Here is a 19,284-nt window from a genome sequence, read left to right as displayed (position 1 = left end):
CTCTATTATTTTTTCAGTCAAAAAACAAACACAAGCTAAGAGCTGAGAGTTTTGGAGCGGTGCTTTTGAGTCTAAAAAGGCTGAGCACTACAGTGCACTATGTGGATTTAGGCCAAGTCTGTACTAAAAGTTTTGCTGGCATAGCTATATCAGTGAGTGTGAAAAGATCACATGCACCCAGCTGACGCAGCCATGCCAGCAAATCCCCCGTTGTGGATGCTGCTAAGACAACAGATGAAGGATTTGTCAGCTTAGCTCATATCATTTGGGGAGACCATGTAGCTCTGCTGGCAGAGTATCTTTTGATGGTAAACACTGTTTTCATTAGGGGGCTCTGCTTACTCAGGTTCGCTGGCACTGCTATAGCAGGAGAGGTTCTATAGAATAGACAAAACTGTTCTACACCAGAGCTAGATTAATGTTCTTTAATGTTGAACCAGCTCTGGAAGAAAAATAACCCCAACACTGGAAACAGTATGATATGTGAGCTTTGTAAAAAGAGTTCATCATAACCTTGCTGCTTACAAATATCATGCAATATATCACAGCTAAGAATAGAAAGGATCTCCCATCTTTCATACCAGATGCCTCTAACTCCATATGTTCGTTCCTGCAGCTACTGTATGCATGCTTTTGATATTAACCGCTATATTTTGTTTATACTATAAATCATCTTGGAGAAAATGTGCTTTCTGGTTACTTTGTGTGGGGGTGGATTATATTAATTCTGTCCTACAATTCTTAGTGTTTCCATACAGAAGCTTTCTAGTGAATCCCGCTTCATTGTCTATGAGTTCTGGGAGAACAGCAGTGCCTGGAATAGGTAAGGAGTGAGAAAGTCTTTTGCATTTCAGAGTGATTTGGAAGTTATAAAGCAACTGCATAGCAGCATCCAAGTGACTCTAGTTGAATTTAATTAAAAAACGGATTAAGTAAATTACTGTTTCATAGCTGTAGATAAGTTTAAAATGGTATTGGAACATCTAGGTGTTAGAAAGTCTAACTTGAGCAGAAAGAGGCTGAAGGTGAAGTGATGTAGCTCTGGGAGTCGTCAGAATAGGAACAGCAGTTGTACAGAAGGAAACAACAGGGGAACAAAGGATGCTGGCATATAGTTGTTGACAACGAACAGTGATAGAGTCACAGGAGGAGATAGAAAGGCCACTGTCCAGCAAAACATATAAGCACATTTGAGTAATCATTAGAATTTCCACCAAGGTTTCTCAACCCATAATACAACGAACCCAGGAGTTCATTAGTCTTTTTGGGCCTTGGAGATTAATATGCCTATCAGTTATGGTCCAGACTGAAGAGGAGAGAGGGTTTAGGGGCCTGGGAAGAGATTAACATTTCTCTCTGAACTGAACTGTATAATAAAGTTTCAGCTCACCAATCTCTGCTTTGGCTGAAGCCACTGCTTTTAAGTACCCTGCACCCTCATTTCTGTTGCTGAATCCATCCTAGTAGTTCAAGCAGTATGCATTTATCTTCAGAACTAGAAATGACGAGGATTGAAAAGGTACTTCACCATCACTGGAACACAGAAACTACCACATGAGCTCAGAGCAATGGACCACCTGGTCCATTTAGCAAAATCAGGTGCTTCAAGGGAAGGTTTTAGAATCACATAGCAAACAGCTCTGGGATAATCTGCCCCTCTCCTACCTGATTATCATCCTAGCCTCTAATAGAGAGTGGTTTAAGCCCTGAAGCACAAGGTTTAATATCTCTTTTCAAATACTTAAAAAAATATGACAACCAAAATATTCTTTCCTTCCTAAAATCTTGTTCTGTTTTTGTCACATTTACTTATATAGCCACCTGCAGACAAACTATAGTAAGACATTCCAGAGGAGTAATGTGGATTTCCTGGAAGCCCCTGAACTCATGACAACTATGCTAGTTCCTGGTAATTACCAAGTTATTCAAAATACTTTATTTCACATAAAGATTTCCAATTAACTAGCACATGCCACATATAAAACAAATGTAGAATTTGTCTTCTTTATTTTTTGTTGTTTCTCCTCTTTATTTTAAGCAATAAGGTTTTATATAGAGTAATACAGATTTAAACTTATCAGCAACGTGATGATCTCCATTTCCTATATAAGACCATAAAAATTGCTATAATGGGTCATATCAACATTCCATCTAGCCCAGCATCTGGTCTCTGAAAGTGGATGCTTTAGAGAAAGTATACAAGAGAGACAGGGTGATCCAACCCCCCTGTCATATCCTCCCAGTCACCAGCCAGAGATTATATCCAATTGTTGTGTTTAATAGTCCCCCCGACAGATTTATCCTCTACAAACTCGGCCAAACCCTTTCTGGGATCCAGTTATACTACTAGCCTCCACAGCTTCCTGTAAAAATGAGTTCCATGTGCTAATTATTCACTGTGTAAAAAAAGTATAATTTCTTCTTTGTCTTCAAACCTGCTTCCTGATCATTTCATTGGGCATCCCTTAGCTCTTATGAAACATGGTAAATAACAGTTCCCCATTTATTTTTTCCATATCCCTGTTGTACTTTTTCCTCTTATTACAGCTTGGCTTTTCCTGTCAACAAGCTCTGGGCAGCTATCTACTTAGTCTGTACATTGTTTATATTGCTTTTCTGAGGCACCATAGGCCAGATAATTAAAGTTATTCTTTGGATCTGGCCTCCTTGTCCAAGGTCAAGCAAAAAATTTGTGGCAAAGCTGGGAAAGGAAACCATTCTCTCTCTCTAGAAACTCATTTGGGACAAGCCTGAAACACTTTCCTCAAGCAAATTAACAAAAAGTATCCAGACTTAATAAGTTAAATTTGAACACTTTTGTAACAGGGCTGCCTCTGATAGGAAGAGAACAGACTCCGTAACATAGGAGTTTCTTCAGTCCTGTGTCCTAATGGGACCTTGTCTGAGCAAAACTTACTGAAGGGACAAAAATCTTACTGCAGAGTTTAGTGAATGATGCCATTTCTCACTCTAGTAGCAACAGACTTCATTGTGCCTAACGTGTATGGCCATACTGGAAAAAAATCAGAAGAAAAAAAAGTGATGTTCCAATCATGCTTGGCAAAAGTAGGGTTAACTTGAGATAAAGTAAAATGAGAGTCAAAAATATAAAATTCAGTCAGAAACTGGATTTAAAACATCATGTTTAAAGTATCCACTCTGCCTTCTAAATCAGATTTTAGTCTACAGCATTCCATCCTGGTAGATTATCACCATGGCAACAACAGTATTGTTCAACATGCATTCCCTGCTGGGAAAAAAATAGGAAAATTATGGTTAGTACACGCATAGTTCTAGGTTTTTTGTTTGTTTATAGTGTGTCTATATTTTTAGAAATTTATATTGTATATATTTTAAATATTCTTTTCATCATGGGCAGCAGTTCCCGTGTATAGGTTCTAAAGGCAAATTTGTATTTAACATCTTAAAAGGTAGGAAAAATCATGGCTGCAAAGCCATTGGTATATTTTGTGTAACTGGCACGTACAGTATACAGCAAGATCTGTGCAAGTCAGGGAAGAAAAAAATGAACCGTCTGCTACAATCACGAGACAAACACTTCTTAAAGCAAACTTAGCCCAAGAAAGTTTGGATAAGATGCAACGTCTGCTTTTCAATATAATCCTATTTTTTACTTGATTCTCCAGCTAATTTAGCCAACTGAAGATACAAACTACTCTCTCTAAGATCCACACTTGGAGATCATAAGGAGAAGCCCAATATTGGAAACATTTATATTTGTCTGCATATTCCCATTAATTTTAGTTGAACTATATTAGAAGTAAGGGCTACTGAAAAGAGTAAGTTTGCAGAAGCAGAGGATCCTCCTTGCAACAGTAGCCAGAGTAAGGTTACTGTCACTCAACAGAAGTACAAACCTTCTGCAACTAACTCATTGCATACGGCTAGGCATCATTGCAGTCCCCCCCCGCCCCCCCCCCCCCCGATTTGCCCAACAGCTTTGGGCTCTCTAACCGTGAATCAGTCCCAGTACCCTGGAGCTTTCTTTACATTGATTTTGATGCTCTCAAGTACACTTGCCCTCAACATCAGCTTAGACAATGTCAGCAGGGCTGAGTGAAACAGCACCATTTCGTTTTGACTTCCATTTCGCTGTATCAAAACACTGTTCCGTTTTGTTTCATAGAAACTGTTTCACCGTTTCAACACGTTTTGACATTTTGCCCGTAGGCTATAATGGGGAAACACAAAAATGCCTATAAGTTTTGTCATTTCTTGTCCTATTTGGATGAAAAGGGATGGTAGCCCCTTCTGAGGGCATGCCAAGTTTCAAGGAGATAGGTGCATGGGTTTCTGGGAAACTGGACCTCAAACTGTTCAGAGTAAGACTCATATCACTTGACAGCAGTGGCAGCCTGCTGTCATCCTGCATGCAGGGCCCCCGGATCTGCACGTGGGGTTTCAGCAGGCTGCTGCTGACAGCTGGAGAAATAGCCCAGAGCCACCGTCATCACCAGCTGGCAGCGGCAGCCTGCTGACATTCCGCATCATCTGGGGGACCGTGCCCCCCAGGAAGAGCTAGGGTAAGCAATCAGAGAGCTCCAGGGAAGATTAGGGAGCTGGGGAATCCAACCGGGAACTGGGGCAATGTTCAGGGACATGTTGAGCAAAGGTCCTTGGCTCATATATGTATTAGTTGTCAAGATGTAGACATGTTTTAAGTAAAATCAATTAGATTCTCCCCTTCTAAAGTTCAGGACCCTGAATATTCCCCCAGCTCCCAGTTCGATTCCTCCAGCTCTCTGATAGTTTTCCCCAGCTCTTCCTGGGGGGCGCAGGCCCTCATTTCTGTGCGCCAGGTTTCAGCAGGCTGCCGTGCAGGCTGGAACAAGCGGCAGCACTTCAGTCTTCCTAGCGCTCAGCACAGGCTGCACCAAGTAGCTGCCGCTGGTCCCAGCCTGCAGCAGCAGCCTGCTGAAACCCCATGCACAGATCAGGGATCCACACCCCCCAAGAGCTGGGGAAATGATCAGAGAGCTGGGGAATCGAACTGGGAGCTATATGTCAATATCAGAGTAGTCCTTCCCCTCTGTTCCCCCTCCCTCTCCTTAGTTTCTGTTTAGCTGCAAGCAAGCCAGGCTTCGAAACTCGAAACATTTCAAAGCTGTTTCAGAACCTTTTGTTTCGTTTCAATTTTGCTGTTTCGAGGCTGGAACACCCATCAAAATTTTACGCAACCCTAAATGTCAGTGCTGAACAATTCCTTCCATCCACTGCTCAGATAATTCAAGCAGCTTAAGCGATGAATGCTGGGTTCTGAACCCAGATGGACCAAAGGAAGAAACTCATGCTAAGTACATTTTCATTAGAGAGTACCAAAGCAGAAACTTTAGAAGGAGAAAATCCAATTGATTTTACTTAAAACATGTCTATATCTTGACAACTAATATGTATCTGGGCCGAGGACCTTTGCTCAAATGTGACTATTGCCTTTAGGGTATTGTGCTCTGGAACCTTATTTTGGTATAGCTGATAAAGAAAGAGGAGAATCAAGACTGAGGAAATAAAATTGTATTTTGTCAGTAATTATATTTCTCTTTTTCAGCTTCATGGTGGGTCCTGAACAACAACTAAGGCTTTCTTTAGGATTCCAATTAATGGTAAATGTTACATTTTGCATAAAAACAGCATCCGTAAAGTGGTCTATAGGTGCTATATAGCTATTGGACAGTGATGTAACATTGTTTATCATAGGTGTAGTCTTTTCCATTTTAAAATATGGCCCCATTCTGTATTTATTACCTGCTCTCCTAGTCATTATTTTGGTAAAATAATGTATTTTGTACAAGCTTATGTAGGACAATTATGCCCTTGCTACATTGTTAGGTATGCATTTTCAAACAGGCCAAATTGTACATAAATGTCTTATAAAAATGTTACCATTGTGACTGCGAGTACTTTACAGTGACTGTTTTTACCTTTACACCAATAAATAGCTAATGGTCCAAGCTGCAATTTTGTTCTTTTTCAAAGAAACAAGCATAAACTTGAACACACTTATTTTCATGAATTTCTACTTTTCCATTTCTAATAAAAGCTAATCTGAAAGCCCCAGGGTAAATTCTGTACTAGCAAAGAACCTCACCTAGATGAATTACATTCTTAGAGAAAGCAAAAGGAATTAGAAAAGGAAACAAGAAGGGAATTGAAAAATCAGTTCAACATTTAAATCAGCCATTTAAAGACCAAAAACCAAGAATGTAAAAAAGTTGTAGTTCCAAATTAGTTCAACACTTTAATGAACAGTTAAAAATCAGTTACGAACAAAAACATGAAATTCTCTAATAGTGTCCCTTATACTATAAAAAAAAATGTACCCTCCTTACAATATCAAGTTCCATAAGTCAGGGTGCACCTATAGAGATTTTGGGGGCCCAGTACCAATAGCCGATATTTAAGGAGGCATATCGACTGATCTGACATTCCAGTATGGTGGAAGGGGAGGAGAGAAAGAAGGGGTGTGGGGGGATAGATCAATGCCCCCCGTGGTGAAGGAGGGGACAGGGGCAGGCACTGCCCAGCCCCAAGGGGAGGGGGGGCAGGGCAGGAAGCACAGGACGGAGGCATGGCTCATGGGGTGGGGGCAGTTCCTGCTGCTGCTTGCACCCCAGATCTGCATAGCATGGGGCGGGCTGCAGCTGTGGGGTGGAGCCGGAGCCAGCACTGTGCAGGGCGTTTCTTGCTTGGGGCTGCGCCAGGCAGTGGCATGGGGCTGGAAGCGGAGCTGTGGCAAAATCTGGGGTGGCTACAGCTGCCTCCCAGCACTGCCGGAGCCTGCTCCAGGCCAAGCCCGGTGAAAAGAGTGCAGTGCCAGCTCTACCCCGCAGCTGCAGCCCACCCTGCGCTCCTGCCCTCCCAGGGTGCCCACATGCCCCCACCCTCCTGGGGTGCAAGCAGCAGCAGGAGCTGCCCCCACCCCATAAGCCATGCCTCCTCCCATGCCCCACCCCCCCCCAGCTGGGCAGTGCCTGCTCTTGCCCCCTCCTTCACCGCAGGGGAGTTGATCTGCCTCCCATAACCCTTCCTTTCCCCCCACCTTTCCAACTTACCAGCTGGAGGCAGCTTTCCATGCTGCTGGCTCTGCTCCATGCTGTGCTGTGGCTGAGTGCAGCACAGGCATTTAATCAGCCAAATTATCAGCCCCATTGGGCCGATATCAGATATAGACAATTTTCTTTATATCGGCGCCGATCTAACATCGGGCCAATGTATTGGTGCACCTCTATCCATAAGTCATACTAGCTAAAATACTTAAGTGTCTAGGATTTCGAAATCCAAAAAAAACCCCCACAAAAACCAAACCAAAAAACCCAACATAAAATAATGCAGAATTACAAGGAAACTATACACTCATGTTCATGTCCTCCCCTCCTGGTAAGAGGGCTTACTAGTTAATTGAGAACCGAAGTAAAATGTAGAACATGCTTTCCACTTGCAGTTTAATTACATATTGGTGCAGGCTGGAGAAATACCAATTGGCTTACTCTGAACTTTAGCACAGTGTTTTTCAAGCAAGGTGCCATGACCCCGTTTAGATGTGCAAATGCCTAAACATTATTCACAAGATATGAACCCAGAATTTTCAAATAGGAAACCATAGTGTCAAAAACATTATGACATAGTGTAGTCTATCTCATTTCTTTGCAACAGAATCACTCAGTTTTCCATAGTGAAAAAACAAGTGAAATCTAAGACCTGACATTTTCTGAGGAGTGCCTTAAGTCTGAAAAGGTTGAGAAACATCACATTAGCATATCTATGTACACATACACATGTTCAGGTTAGTGAAAAATGTATTCATCTTTAGTTATACAGAAAAGCTTGGCTACTAGTGGGATAGAAAAAAAAAAATCAGAGCTTCAGCAGATGATATCAGGTCCAGGAGATAACACACTTTCCTTGATCTCTATAAATGCGGTGCTGCACAACAGTGCTTGAAGTCAGAAAAAATTTCATCTATTTTATTTTCTATTAAATATTTGCTGTTTTCTTTTCAGACAACTCATATTGTTAAGTGTACCAGGTTTTTTACCTTCTAGCTTTGGAAAAGTCCCTGACATTTTCTATTTTTGTTTTCTCTAGATAAAATTAATCCAATTTAGAATGAGATAGCTGGCTGCGTTAGCTTGAAATCAGGCAGAAGGCCGGGTGGAGGTTCACCTTACAAACTAGCTGAAATCAGATGTACGCCTTTTCTGATTAAGTGAGCTCTTGCTCACAAAAGCTCATGCATCCAATTCAGTTAGTCCATAACAGTAGTTCTCAACCTTTTTAGATGCAAGGTCCCCATGGAAAATTCCATCTTAGTTTTCACTTGCTTTTTGACTACAGAGAAATAAGAGCATTTCTTCTGTTGTCAAGAATGCAGAAAGACCACAACAGGGCAGAATCACTGGTCTATAAGGTGCATCTCTACTCTGCCCTCTGTCTGGTTTAGAATATAACACAAAACCTAAGTCAGAGAGAAAAATTACAGTAAATCAGACTGAATCTTCCTGCAAAAGCAGAAATATTCCCTGTTATGTCTTCACCAATACTCCATACAAGTACTAACTCACAACTGACAAGAACGTGAAAAAAATTGGGCAATTCAGATCAAACAACTGTGCTTAAGATCCTGATCTGTCAAGCATGCACTGAGTACAAAACTACCTAAGGGGCCACTGTGATAGAATCTACAGCAGGGGCAGGCAATTACATTTTGGCTGAAGGTCCACAAAAGGTGTTTTGGTGAGCTGTCAAGGGCCACATGGGTAGCCCTGCCCCCTGACAGTTGCCCTACCCCCCTGGTCGCTGTCTTGGGACTGAAAGTCCCACCCCTAACCCCTAACCTTTGCCACCAGATGTCCCTCCCCTTGCCCCCTGGAAATACTTCTTTTGGGAGGGGGATTGCCATCTTAGAACCAGAAGAAAACCAAATCATACAGCAAGTCTAACACCTACTATAACATCCTTTAATTCGGGACAACAGATATTTTTGTCATGATTTGTGTTTGCATAGTGTATATAGAGGTGATTGCATGGAGAACAGCCAGGAGACGCACAGGCAGGGGCTGCTGGGAAATAAAGTCCAGCTGTGGGCTGGATCTACCATTTTGCCTACCCCTGCCTTAGGCTAAGCAGGGGTTTGAACTCTGGTCTCCCCTTTCCTGTGGTACCTAAATTGAGGCACCCACAGGAAGGATTTGGATATGGTCTTTTAGCCCTAGGAGAGGTTAAAAATGTTAGAAGAGCTGGAATAGACTGAAATTGCCTTTCAACGTGCATTGTGGAGTTGCTGTAGGGGAATAACATATCTACTACTTACCCCCAATTATACAAGAGTTTTGTAATTGCTGTACTGGATTTTAAACAGAATTATGCAAACAGATTGCACTTGCAGAATTATTTTAATTGATATACAAGGTAACCAAAAATTACAATGATTTTCTGAAACTGCTGCTATGGCTACAGAGACAAAAAATGACCAACATTAGGAGAAAATCCAGGATTTTGTTTTTGACAACTTTAGACTTCATAGCTTGGAAAAGAGTAAGAAGAAAAACCTCACATTTAGAACAGAACTTTTAGAATTAGTTCTGTTAGCAAGTTACCCATCTTCTAGTTCAATTTGAATCCTTTCTAGGAAATATAATCTGTTCCAGGAGAAGGATTAATTTCACTTTTAGGAGAGTTCTGTACATACTAATAAAATAAATAATTAACTATATTAATACAATAAAACAAACACTAATAGTTCAGTACTATTCTTAAAGCTCGATTCATACAGCCAAAAGTTTGCTGTATACACATACACATCCTAATATATTCTACTTTAGAAATAGCATTAGATGCCTCTAATTATATACTACGTTTCCTGGATTCTGCTGTCCTCTATTACCTCTACTACCAGCAAATGAACTATCAACAACTATCCTGCCTTTTATTTAAACAAAAAAGATGTTTAATATTTTGAAAAGAGGAGCACATGTGTAGCCATAGAATACATGAGGTCATTGTGTGCCAGTGTGAAGAATTACTGACAAGAAATCAAATAAAATTTAAGAGAAATTCACCAGATACAGATCAAATTACATACACGTTTAAGGCATTTAAAAATTGTTAGACACCATTTGTCATTCATTCATTTCTTAATGAAAATCAGAAAGTTTACAAGCAAATTTTGACTCAAGTATTGGTTCAAAACAGGTAGTTCATAACTTCAGACAAAAGGTGAGGTTAGGTCAAAAAGGCTGGGCCCAAATAAATTTCTTGTTTTCTTTTTCTAAAAAAAGGACCAAGTTTACATGCATTGTAATCTGTATTTCAACAGATTATAATTAAATTAAAGGTCCAGATATTTTAAGGTATTTAGGTACCTAAAGTGGCTTTTAGTCCAGTTCATATATAGTTGTATAAAATCTGGATTTTTGATCTTCAAAAAGGACCTGTCATTTTTTGCACAAATAAAAAGTTGTTTTCCTGTAAGACAAACAGACCTCAAAATTACTGCAAAGTTATAAAATGATCTAAACATTCATTTACTAGTTTTATTTAAAGTTTTATTAATAATTTTATAATTCAGAGAAATTTAAACATGCAGGATCGTAAATAAATTACAGGTTAATTAAATGACTAACATTTTTAAAAGGTATTTGCTATTTTAAGTATGCAGTTTGAGATGCCTGACAACAAACAGATTTCCAGAAGTAACAATCAAGATGATGAGTACTTTGTGTGGATCCAGAAGAGTAATCTAAATTAAGGCAGCCAATATGAATATTTTAAAACAGCTGTTACCTCAGAGTCCTAAGCATCTAGCACTTTTCACAGAGGCAAAGAAGTACCAGTAAATTCTACCACTGAAGAACATGCGCTCCATGCACTCCAGGTCACATATGCATTTTGCTAGCATAAATTTGATTGGCATATGCACCCTGTCCATCTTTGTGCCCTATGCTAAGTGTATGCGTCACTGTCGTTCCTTCTCCACTGCAGCTTCCACAGTCACATACTGGAATGCACAAAGGAGCAACATTCCCCTGGATACACTTCTAAGGCAGTGAACTGATTTAGGAGACAGGTGCTGCTGAGATAGTTTTATTCACTTCCAACTGAAGAACTGCCAGGCTAGTAAAGGTATCAACCCAGAAGACCCCCCCCCCCCCCCCCAATCACACAGAATGTCAAAATTTGGAATCTTATGCATACATCTCAAGAACAAGGATATATTATGAGTCTACTTTAACTCTTAACTGATAGCTGGTGAAGGAAATTCTATGACCCAATAATATGACCTCTTCAAATCCACTTTGTCTTTGGTTAGAGGCAGAGCAGGCCTCATTCTTTCTTTAAGCTAAGCTAAACCTTGAACAAGAGGCTGCAACCTCTTGAGATACAAAGCAAAAGCCCCACAACAACAAAAAAGGGGGTTTGAATATGTTAATTTAAATGGAACTTTCATCAACTCAGGCCTTACATAAGCCTAAAAATAAATACATTACCTTGTAAAATACCATTTCAACTAGTATTTGAGAGAGAAGGACAGGGAAAGAGAGAATGTCAGGTTGTTTTATATCAGAGGATGCCCATATATAGCAATCAAAACACACCTTCAACCTTGTCTTCATGGACCCCACTTCTTCAAGCGCAGGGGTGTCAAACATAAGGCCCATGGGGTACAGAGCTCTGCTGGGGATGCTTCTCAGTGGGGTGAGCAATGGCTGCTTTAGCCCATGTGGGTCCCCAACACTGCTCGCTCTGCTGCGGCTTGCCCCGCTACTAGAAGTAGATCCAGATCTGTCCAGTGAGAAGCCACGTAGTCCACATTCAGCCCAGGGAGCCAAGTGCATTTGACATCCCTGCACAAGAGAATAATTTAGAAATGCTGCAGTTGGCTGGGAGGTACACCTCCAATAAATAAAAGGACAGAAGTGGTAGGTGTTTGACCAGGGGAGGGAAGGGAGTTACAGCCACCCCCTGAAATTACAAACAGTCTTGAAGACTCTAGCTCTTTTCAAAATCATACATAATCATGGAAACCAGTATTTAGCAGTAGCTACAGTTTTAACTCTAGTTAAATAGGAAAAGGAAGGCAAGTCAGCTGAAGATTATGCTCTGTCCCTGTTATATGCAGTTACATCTGGGGAGAAAAATTCTTCATTCTGACTTTCAAAAATAGAAAGGGGTGTGTATGTGAGAAAATATGGAAATTTCCAATTCAGACATATGGTAGTGGCAAAACTTTGCTACAAATGGAACAAACTGCCAGCCTGTACTCTAAGGAGATATTCTTAACAAACAAAACTCTTAAGGGTAATTTATAAAAGAAATAAGGTAAACCACAGAGTTCAGAGTGGAGTCTTGGAAGCGACTAGAAAGAAGGAAAAAAAACCCCACCAACATGAAAGTACACTGAGAGTAAACCAGTTTAAGCTGAATCAGTCTGCAATTTCAATGATGGGAGAGCTGCAATTCCAATATTCATCTAAGCAAATAAGCTCTAAGATGCAAAAAAAAAAAAATCAACTTCCTGTGCGGGCCGGGGGCGAGCTGGGCCCGTCTTTGCACACGCGGGCTGTGACCAGCAGCCCGGGCACGCGGGGCCAGAGAGAACCGTGCGGCGGCAAGGCATGCACAGGCTAGAATAAGTCACAGAGGCGTAATGGTTGATTTCAAGATTATTTACTTACACCCAAGATGGTCGCGGTGTAGGCTGGACAGTTTCCAGGTGCAGCTCCGCTTAAATCCTCGTTGGAGGACTACGACAAATTCGATTCTTTGGCCCCAGAGTTGTTAAGGCTCCGCGGGTTCGGCAATTTCTTTCCCATGGAGTTGTCGAAGTTCCGTGGGTTTGGTTCGGCTCTCTGGCCCCGGAGTTGTTAAAGCTCCGTGGGTTCAAATATTGAGTATATAGGAAAGGGATACGTCTAGGATTGCGCTCGGCGACGGGGAGAGGCCAGAGGCTGTTTAGACCTCTGTTGCCTGCTTAAGAAATGTGTTGGGTCCATGAGGATCCTCAGCGCTTAGAGATCTTCATGCTCTCTAAGTGATTTCTCTCCAACTTGGGCGGAAGCCACCCAAGCTCTTTATATGGCTAACAAGCCAATCGCTAGCCGTTACGTGCGCATAATTTAGAATCGGCCAATAACGTGGCACGAATCTTCATACAAATGGCGGGAACTCCTTTGCACCGTGCATCTCTGAAATGCAAAAGAAATGCACCATTCAAAGAAGCTACAAATTGGCAGGAAATTCCCCGTTGCACCGGAGTTCTCTTCTGCAGCAGAGAACTCCACTGTGCAAGGAAGCTGCAATTTAGCGGGAACATAATTTAGCGATGCCGAAGCGCACACAAACAAAAACTCACAACTTTGGGTTGTGACATCCCCCCTTGCTGAGAGCATAGCTAAATTATGCCATACATTCATCACTCTAGAACCTTGTCGTGAGTCGTCAAACGAACAGATAAGCAAACAAACAAATAAACAAACATAAAATTCGCTGCCCTGGAATTAAGTTACATAATAATCAAGAAACAATAATTAACACAAACACATAATCTGATTCATAACAAAACTGCATGATCAGGGCTTCAGTGGGCATCATGGCGAAGTCATATGTCAGGCCCTCACTTCTTTCGGTGATGTCATCCCTCTCAGGGCTCCTCTTCGCCACGCACTCTGAATCTCGGATCTGTAAACAGAAAACTCTCAAAAAATAGATTAATGATCTTATTCAACAGATTTAAACAACTTCCATGACTCAATTGGATGAAATCGTTGAGGATCCATCATCTGGCTCTTCTAAATAACGAAAACCTAACTCATAAGCCAATTACCATTGGCCTGCGTCTCCTAAAATCCGAAGCTGCCGCTTGTTGAGTCTGGAACGCTGTAGGAGAAATCCAAACATGTATCGCTTCTCTAGGGTTCTTGGTGGCAGTGGTGGAAGATTGGATTCACGACGTCTGGTGCCTTGAGGTCCGGTCGGGTGTTGACAGTCCTGATCAAGAGACAATCTTGGCACCATCAGGATACGCAATTGTGGTAACTGACAAAGAAGATTACTCACAGGTTGATTCACCACTGGACTGAGCAGAATCCGAAGGACGACGATGTTCTTTCGCCCATAAACCTCGAGACAACTGTCTAAGCTGTGAACGGTTAGTGGAACTGTTCCAGGATCTCGTAGGTGACGATGAGGCCATGGTCTTATTCGCTGGAGTGATGTCAGTCCCAGTGCACATGCTCTGGGGTTCCAGGCACAGTACAAGACGCCGATGATTGCTAGCATAAGATGCTCTGCACCAGTATATTCTGGCCGTCCTGCATGCCATACGTGGGCTTTTTGACTAATCAGTCCTGCAACAAGCGCTGGCAGTGGAATAGGCCAGTGAGTATTAACTGTTATCATGTGGATGTCAGTGACATGTCCTCTACTCCACGAAGCTTGTCTAACTAGGAAGCTTGCTTCTTCTTGGTTCAGCAGGTCGGATCCAAGTTCCATGACTAAACATCCTAACCATAAAGCTAGAGTCTCTTCAGGTTGAATTCTTGATGCTTGACACAAATCCTGTAACTCAGCTCTGGTGCGAGCATAGTAGGCAGTAGCAATTCGATCAGTCATTGTTGTAGGGAAAGCTGTTCTTTCGGGAGTTGATGTTGTTATAGGCTGAACTGCTGCCGCGGGAGTCACTGCTGCTGTTACTGCTTCACGCAGGAGGGGCGGATGCACTCCTCCGCTTGACTCTCTCCGTCGGCAGGAAGGCGTGGTCGGTAGAGGCGTCGCTGCGTCGCTAGGCGAGGTTGCCGGCGACGACACTGCGTCGATGGGCGGAGTCGCTGACCGAACTCTCGTGGGTTCCTCCGAAGCTCCACCCTTCTTTTCCGGTTCTTCCACGCGGTCTCCCTCTTGCTTGGCGCCATCTTGGGCCAGCGTTTCAGGCTCCTTTTTCTCAGCCGCTTCTTTGACCGCTTGGATAGCCATCTGCAGCTGGGCTTTCAAACTTAAATTCTTGTGCATTAGATTCATTACAGTACGAAAAGTTGCGCTACATTCTCCCCCCTTGTCGTACCACGGGGCCACCCTCTCACCTGCGGCTCATTCCTCCGTCTCCAGATCTTCGCGGAGCTCGGATGGTAGCTCGCAACCCCTTAATCCAGCCGCCACGAGGGGAGGGAACCGGCCGATCGACTCCGGTCCTTCACTCTCCCGAGCATATCGTAGGCATCAGGTACACTCCCGGGTGAAAGTCGGGTTCGTTTCGCCCACCGGGTTGGGTCCGGCGAGGGACACAGTATCAAGGGGCCTGAACAGGACCCGCTCGTCTCTCATTATACACCCGAACGCCGCGGGGAGCAAAAACACTTCCCTCTCTCTCGGGGCTCCGTCTTCGGAGACTCCCTCTTCTCCCTTTAGCGACAGGCGTCCGCTCACAAATCTTTCACCCGTTCCACCCGCCTGGTGGTAAGCGATATGCGCCTCCAGTTTCTCAAAGTTTTTCACTTGGCATTGGTTGTCGCGCCAAGGGCAGTTCTTAACCAATTTTAGCTGCAGCGTGTTCTCTCCTGATCCCATCCTCATCGCCATGTGCGGGCCGGGGGCGAGCCGGGCCCGTCTTTGCGCACGCGGGCTGTGGCCAGCAGCCCGGGCACGCGAGGCCGGAGAGAACCGTGCGGCAGCAAGGCATGCACAGGCTAGAATTAGTCACAGAGGCGTAATGGTTGATTTAAAGATTATTTACTTACACCCAAGATGGTCGCGGTGTAGGCTGGACAGTTTCCAGGTGCAGCTCCGCTTAAATCCTCGTTGGAGGACTACGACAAATTCGATTCTTTGGCCCCAGAGTTGTTAAGGCTCCGCGGGTTCGGCAATTTTTTTCCCAAGGAGTTGTCGAAGCTCCGTGGGTTTGGTTCGGCTCTCTGGCCCCGGAGTTGTTAAAGCTCCGTGGGTTCAAATATTGAGTATATAGGAAAGGGATACGTCTAGGATTGCGCTCGGCGACGGGGAGAGGCCAGAGGCTGTTTAGACCTCTGTTGCCTGCTTAAGAAATGCATTGGGTCCATGAGGATCTGCAGCGCTTAGAGATCTTCGTGCTCGCTAAGTGATTTCTCTCCAACTTGGGCAGAAGCCACCCAAGCTCTTTATACAGCTAACAAGCCAATCGCTAGCCATTACGTGTGCATAATTTAGAATCGACCAATAACGTGGCACGAATCTTCATACAAATGGCGGGAACTCCTTTGCACCGTGCATCTCTGAGATGCAAAAGAAATGCACCATGCAAAGAAGCTACAAATTGGCGGGAAATTCCCCGTTGCACTGGAGTTCTCTTCTGCAGCAGAGAACTCCACCGTGCAAGGAAGCTGCAATTTAGTGGGAACATAATTTAGCGATGCCGAAGCACACACAAACAAAAATTCACAACTTTGGGTTGTGACACTTCCAAGATCAAATACAGAAACTAGTTTGATAGTATTTCTTGTAGTTTTACCTATTCCGAAAGCTAAACTACATATAGAAGTGAAGTGCTACTGAAATAACTTGCAATTGAAACAAGAAATGTTTATAGTATGACTGGCAAGCTAGTATGGAATCGTGGTATCATCACTGGAAGTCTTGCATATCTAGTGTCTACTTGTGCAACATTTAATGTAAGATCACATAATAGGACCTCAAGCATTTGCCCCCCCCCGCCCGCCGTTCTTGTGTATCAGCTCCCAAATGAAGAACTCCATTTTCCAAAGTCTGAGGAATATGATTCATTACATACATGACAGCATGAATGGCCCCTAAGTAAAATCACATTACATTTTCTATGTTTATTTTTCAAAATATGAGAAGTGGGAATTGCATTTCCCTACTGTGTATAGTTTAATGAGGATTTAAACCTGATGGCTAAAAAGGGATGTGAATAGATTAACAATATTGCAGCTAATTATATCTTGAGTAGAGTCATAGCTAAATAGTTTTCAAGAGGAGACTGGAGAAATGTCTATTTTTGGAAACTAAAGAATTTAAGAATCAGTCCATGACTAGGACTTGTCAAGGCTAAAGATATGATTAAACTGTCAGTTGCAAAAGAAAAGGATCACTACTTATTCTTCAAAATCTGAGTGTCATTTTTAGATACAGAAGGACAATCTAGCTCAAATATAGGCACTAATCTGACAAATAAATTAGGGCAACGTTATCCAGCTGGCAGCCCCTGGGCCACATGCAGCCTGCGAGCAGTTAAGTTGCTGCCCTCAGGCTCCTGCTGAGCCACTGCTTCACCTGTTGCTCTGGCTGTGATAGCAGCCAGGGTTTCCAGGTTCCCCTATCCCTCCTCTGAGTGATGCTTTCTGCCCTTGTCCCAGGGGTTGGGGCAATGCAATCCAGCAAGGGGTTGGGGCAATGCAATCCAGCACAGACTGAAGGTGACTCTAAGCCATTCGGGGAGATCACATCTGAACAAGGCAACGGTGGGTGGGGAGCCTGGTGCACCAGTGGGGGGGGGAGGGATGCCCAAAAGAGCAGGTGTTGTAGCAGACAGGATGGGAAGGGATCGTGCTCACATGGTGCAGCAGGAAAGCAAGGAGGGAGGTTGGACAGATGCTTCATGTGGACCATCATCCACATGGTCTGGTGGCCTGTGGCTTGACTGGTACAGCCTGTGAACCCCAGGGGCTTAGAAGTAGGATAGCCCTGAATTAAGGCATTCTAGGGTGACACACCAAGGGACAGGATGTCCAACAACAATAAGTAAGACTAATGCTTTAATAAGGAGGTCCCCTATGGTTCAGTGGTAGAATCCTTGTCTGCCACACAGGAGACCTGGGTTCAATTCCAAGACATAAATACAGCCATGGAGGACCCAAAGGTCTGGACCCAGTCTGGCCTTTGAATTCTGTCTCAGAGACTTGAAGGGGGGGATGGAAGTTCTGGGCAGCCTCCACTCCTCCAAAAACTCCTTCCTAGGCATATATATCAAAGGTCTGGGTGACCTCTCATGCATACACCATGGTCTGGAAGGATCAATGGTTGCCAAACCAAACAAACTAATGCTTTAATGTTGAGAACACAGTTAGTGCCTAAAAAGGTATGCATGGAACTATGTAGATGGACATTGGGGGTTTTTGGGTTTTTTTGCAGAAGATCTCTCTTCTGAGTAGACAAGCCTTAAGGCCAGGTTGTAAAAAAGAAAAATGAAGATAAGTCATTAGACATAAATTTACTGGCTAGCAAAGGCTGCTGGCAGATTCCAAAAGAAAATAGAGGGTGGTCATTTGCCTGTTCAAGGGGAAAAAAATAATTAAAATCAAAACTGGACATTTGATATCTCTATACTTCTTCAAAGGCTATTTCCATAAATACTATGTAGTTAAAAGAAATTTAACATAGGTTCTTAGGGTCAACAACTGTACACTGGCACCACCTGAAAGTGCCCAAGTGGAAAATAGCATTAAGCATATTTTGAGATGGGATGAAGAATGCATGCAAGAGATAAACAGTATACACGGTGCTGGACAGAGGATGCTGACCACAGCCCACAGCCTGACACACTGCTTTGGATATTACCTCTCAAGTTTATTGGGTGGAAGTCCGAGCTGCTGTGAAAATCCTGTCCAAGTACATGCTGTCTAGGAAAGGAAGCTTCTAGCACTTGAGGTGCCGAACTGAAATGTGGCAATACTCAGTCCAGTAGCACAGCTTTCCAGAGCAGAAGCCCTCATGTACCAGTGGCTTTCCAAACAATGGCTCACAGCTACGTTGAGCCTAGCTCCCTCACCAATCATACCAATAAAGGCTGTATTAATTTAATGTGGGAATGGCCCAGCATCAAGGAAACATTCTTAAAAAGATACTCAGTCTCAAGATAGAAGATGCAGGTTTTACAATCTTAATGGACATTCCCATAAAAATTTCCCAGTGCATCACTGCAGATAGGTTTCCTGACAGCAAGTCAGGAAGCACATCCAACTAAGCATTGCTTCAGGCTACTACCGAGTGTGGTAACAAATACAACCCTTCAAGCAGCCAACCATTACAATTTCAGCATATAGATTTTCACTGTTATGTCCTAACAGTATACACAATATACACATTCTTTGACTTGGAAGAGGACTTGTATTTGCTACACCAGAATCACAAAGGAAACTAAACTGACTGCATGCAGCCCTCAGTGGTAGACACGCAACTCTCAGTCTCCCACCTGGCCACTGCTGCCGTTACTGCTCTGGCTGAGGCAGCTGCTGGGATCTTGGGGTTCCCACTCCCTCCTCTGGCCTCTGCTGCTTGACC

General features: G+C 43.2%; 2 protein-coding genes across 19 annotated transcripts in view; one reads left to right on the top strand and one right to left on the bottom strand.

The window, feature by feature from the left end:
- NECAB1 (N-terminal EF-hand calcium binding protein 1) overlaps positions 1-5,969 on the top strand; it is a 135,935-nt gene extending 129,966 nt beyond the window's left edge. Inside the window, exons 11-13 of the mRNA XM_006266692.4 lie at positions 746-823; positions 1,818-1,909; positions 5,567-5,969. Coding sequence (XP_006266754.2) covers positions 746-823; positions 1,818-1,909; positions 5,567-5,595 — 199 coding nt within the window. The 3' untranslated portion in view covers positions 5,596-5,969. The remainder of the gene's footprint in view (positions 1-745; positions 824-1,817; positions 1,910-5,566) is intronic.
- C3H8orf88 (chromosome 3 C8orf88 homolog) overlaps positions 1-19,284 on the bottom strand; it is a 242,820-nt gene that overhangs the window by 197,728 nt on the left and 25,808 nt on the right. For 5 of the 18 annotated variants that reach the window (XM_019486574.2, XM_019486562.2, XM_019486598.2 and 2 more), the window contains one exon: positions 9,392-11,861. The exons of 5 other annotated variants lie outside the window; for them this stretch is intronic. In XM_019486574.2, coding sequence (XP_019342119.1) covers positions 11,469-11,861 — 393 coding nt within the window. In that variant the 3' untranslated portion in view covers positions 9,392-11,468. Of the gene's footprint in view, positions 1-1,979; positions 3,251-9,391; positions 11,862-12,692; positions 16,260-19,284 lie in introns of those variants that run through there. 8 more of the 18 variants (XR_002089977.2, XM_019486580.2, XM_019486584.2 and 5 more) reach the window with 8 other exon arrangements.

The sequence above is a fragment of the Alligator mississippiensis genome, chromosome 3 (assembly GCF_030867095.1).
Source record: "Alligator mississippiensis isolate rAllMis1 chromosome 3, rAllMis1, whole genome shotgun sequence".
Classification (NCBI taxonomy): domain Eukaryota; kingdom Metazoa; phylum Chordata; order Crocodylia; family Alligatoridae; genus Alligator; species Alligator mississippiensis.
The sequence above is the reverse complement of the archived record's forward strand: the minus strand, read 5'-3'. Positions and strand labels throughout refer to the sequence as shown.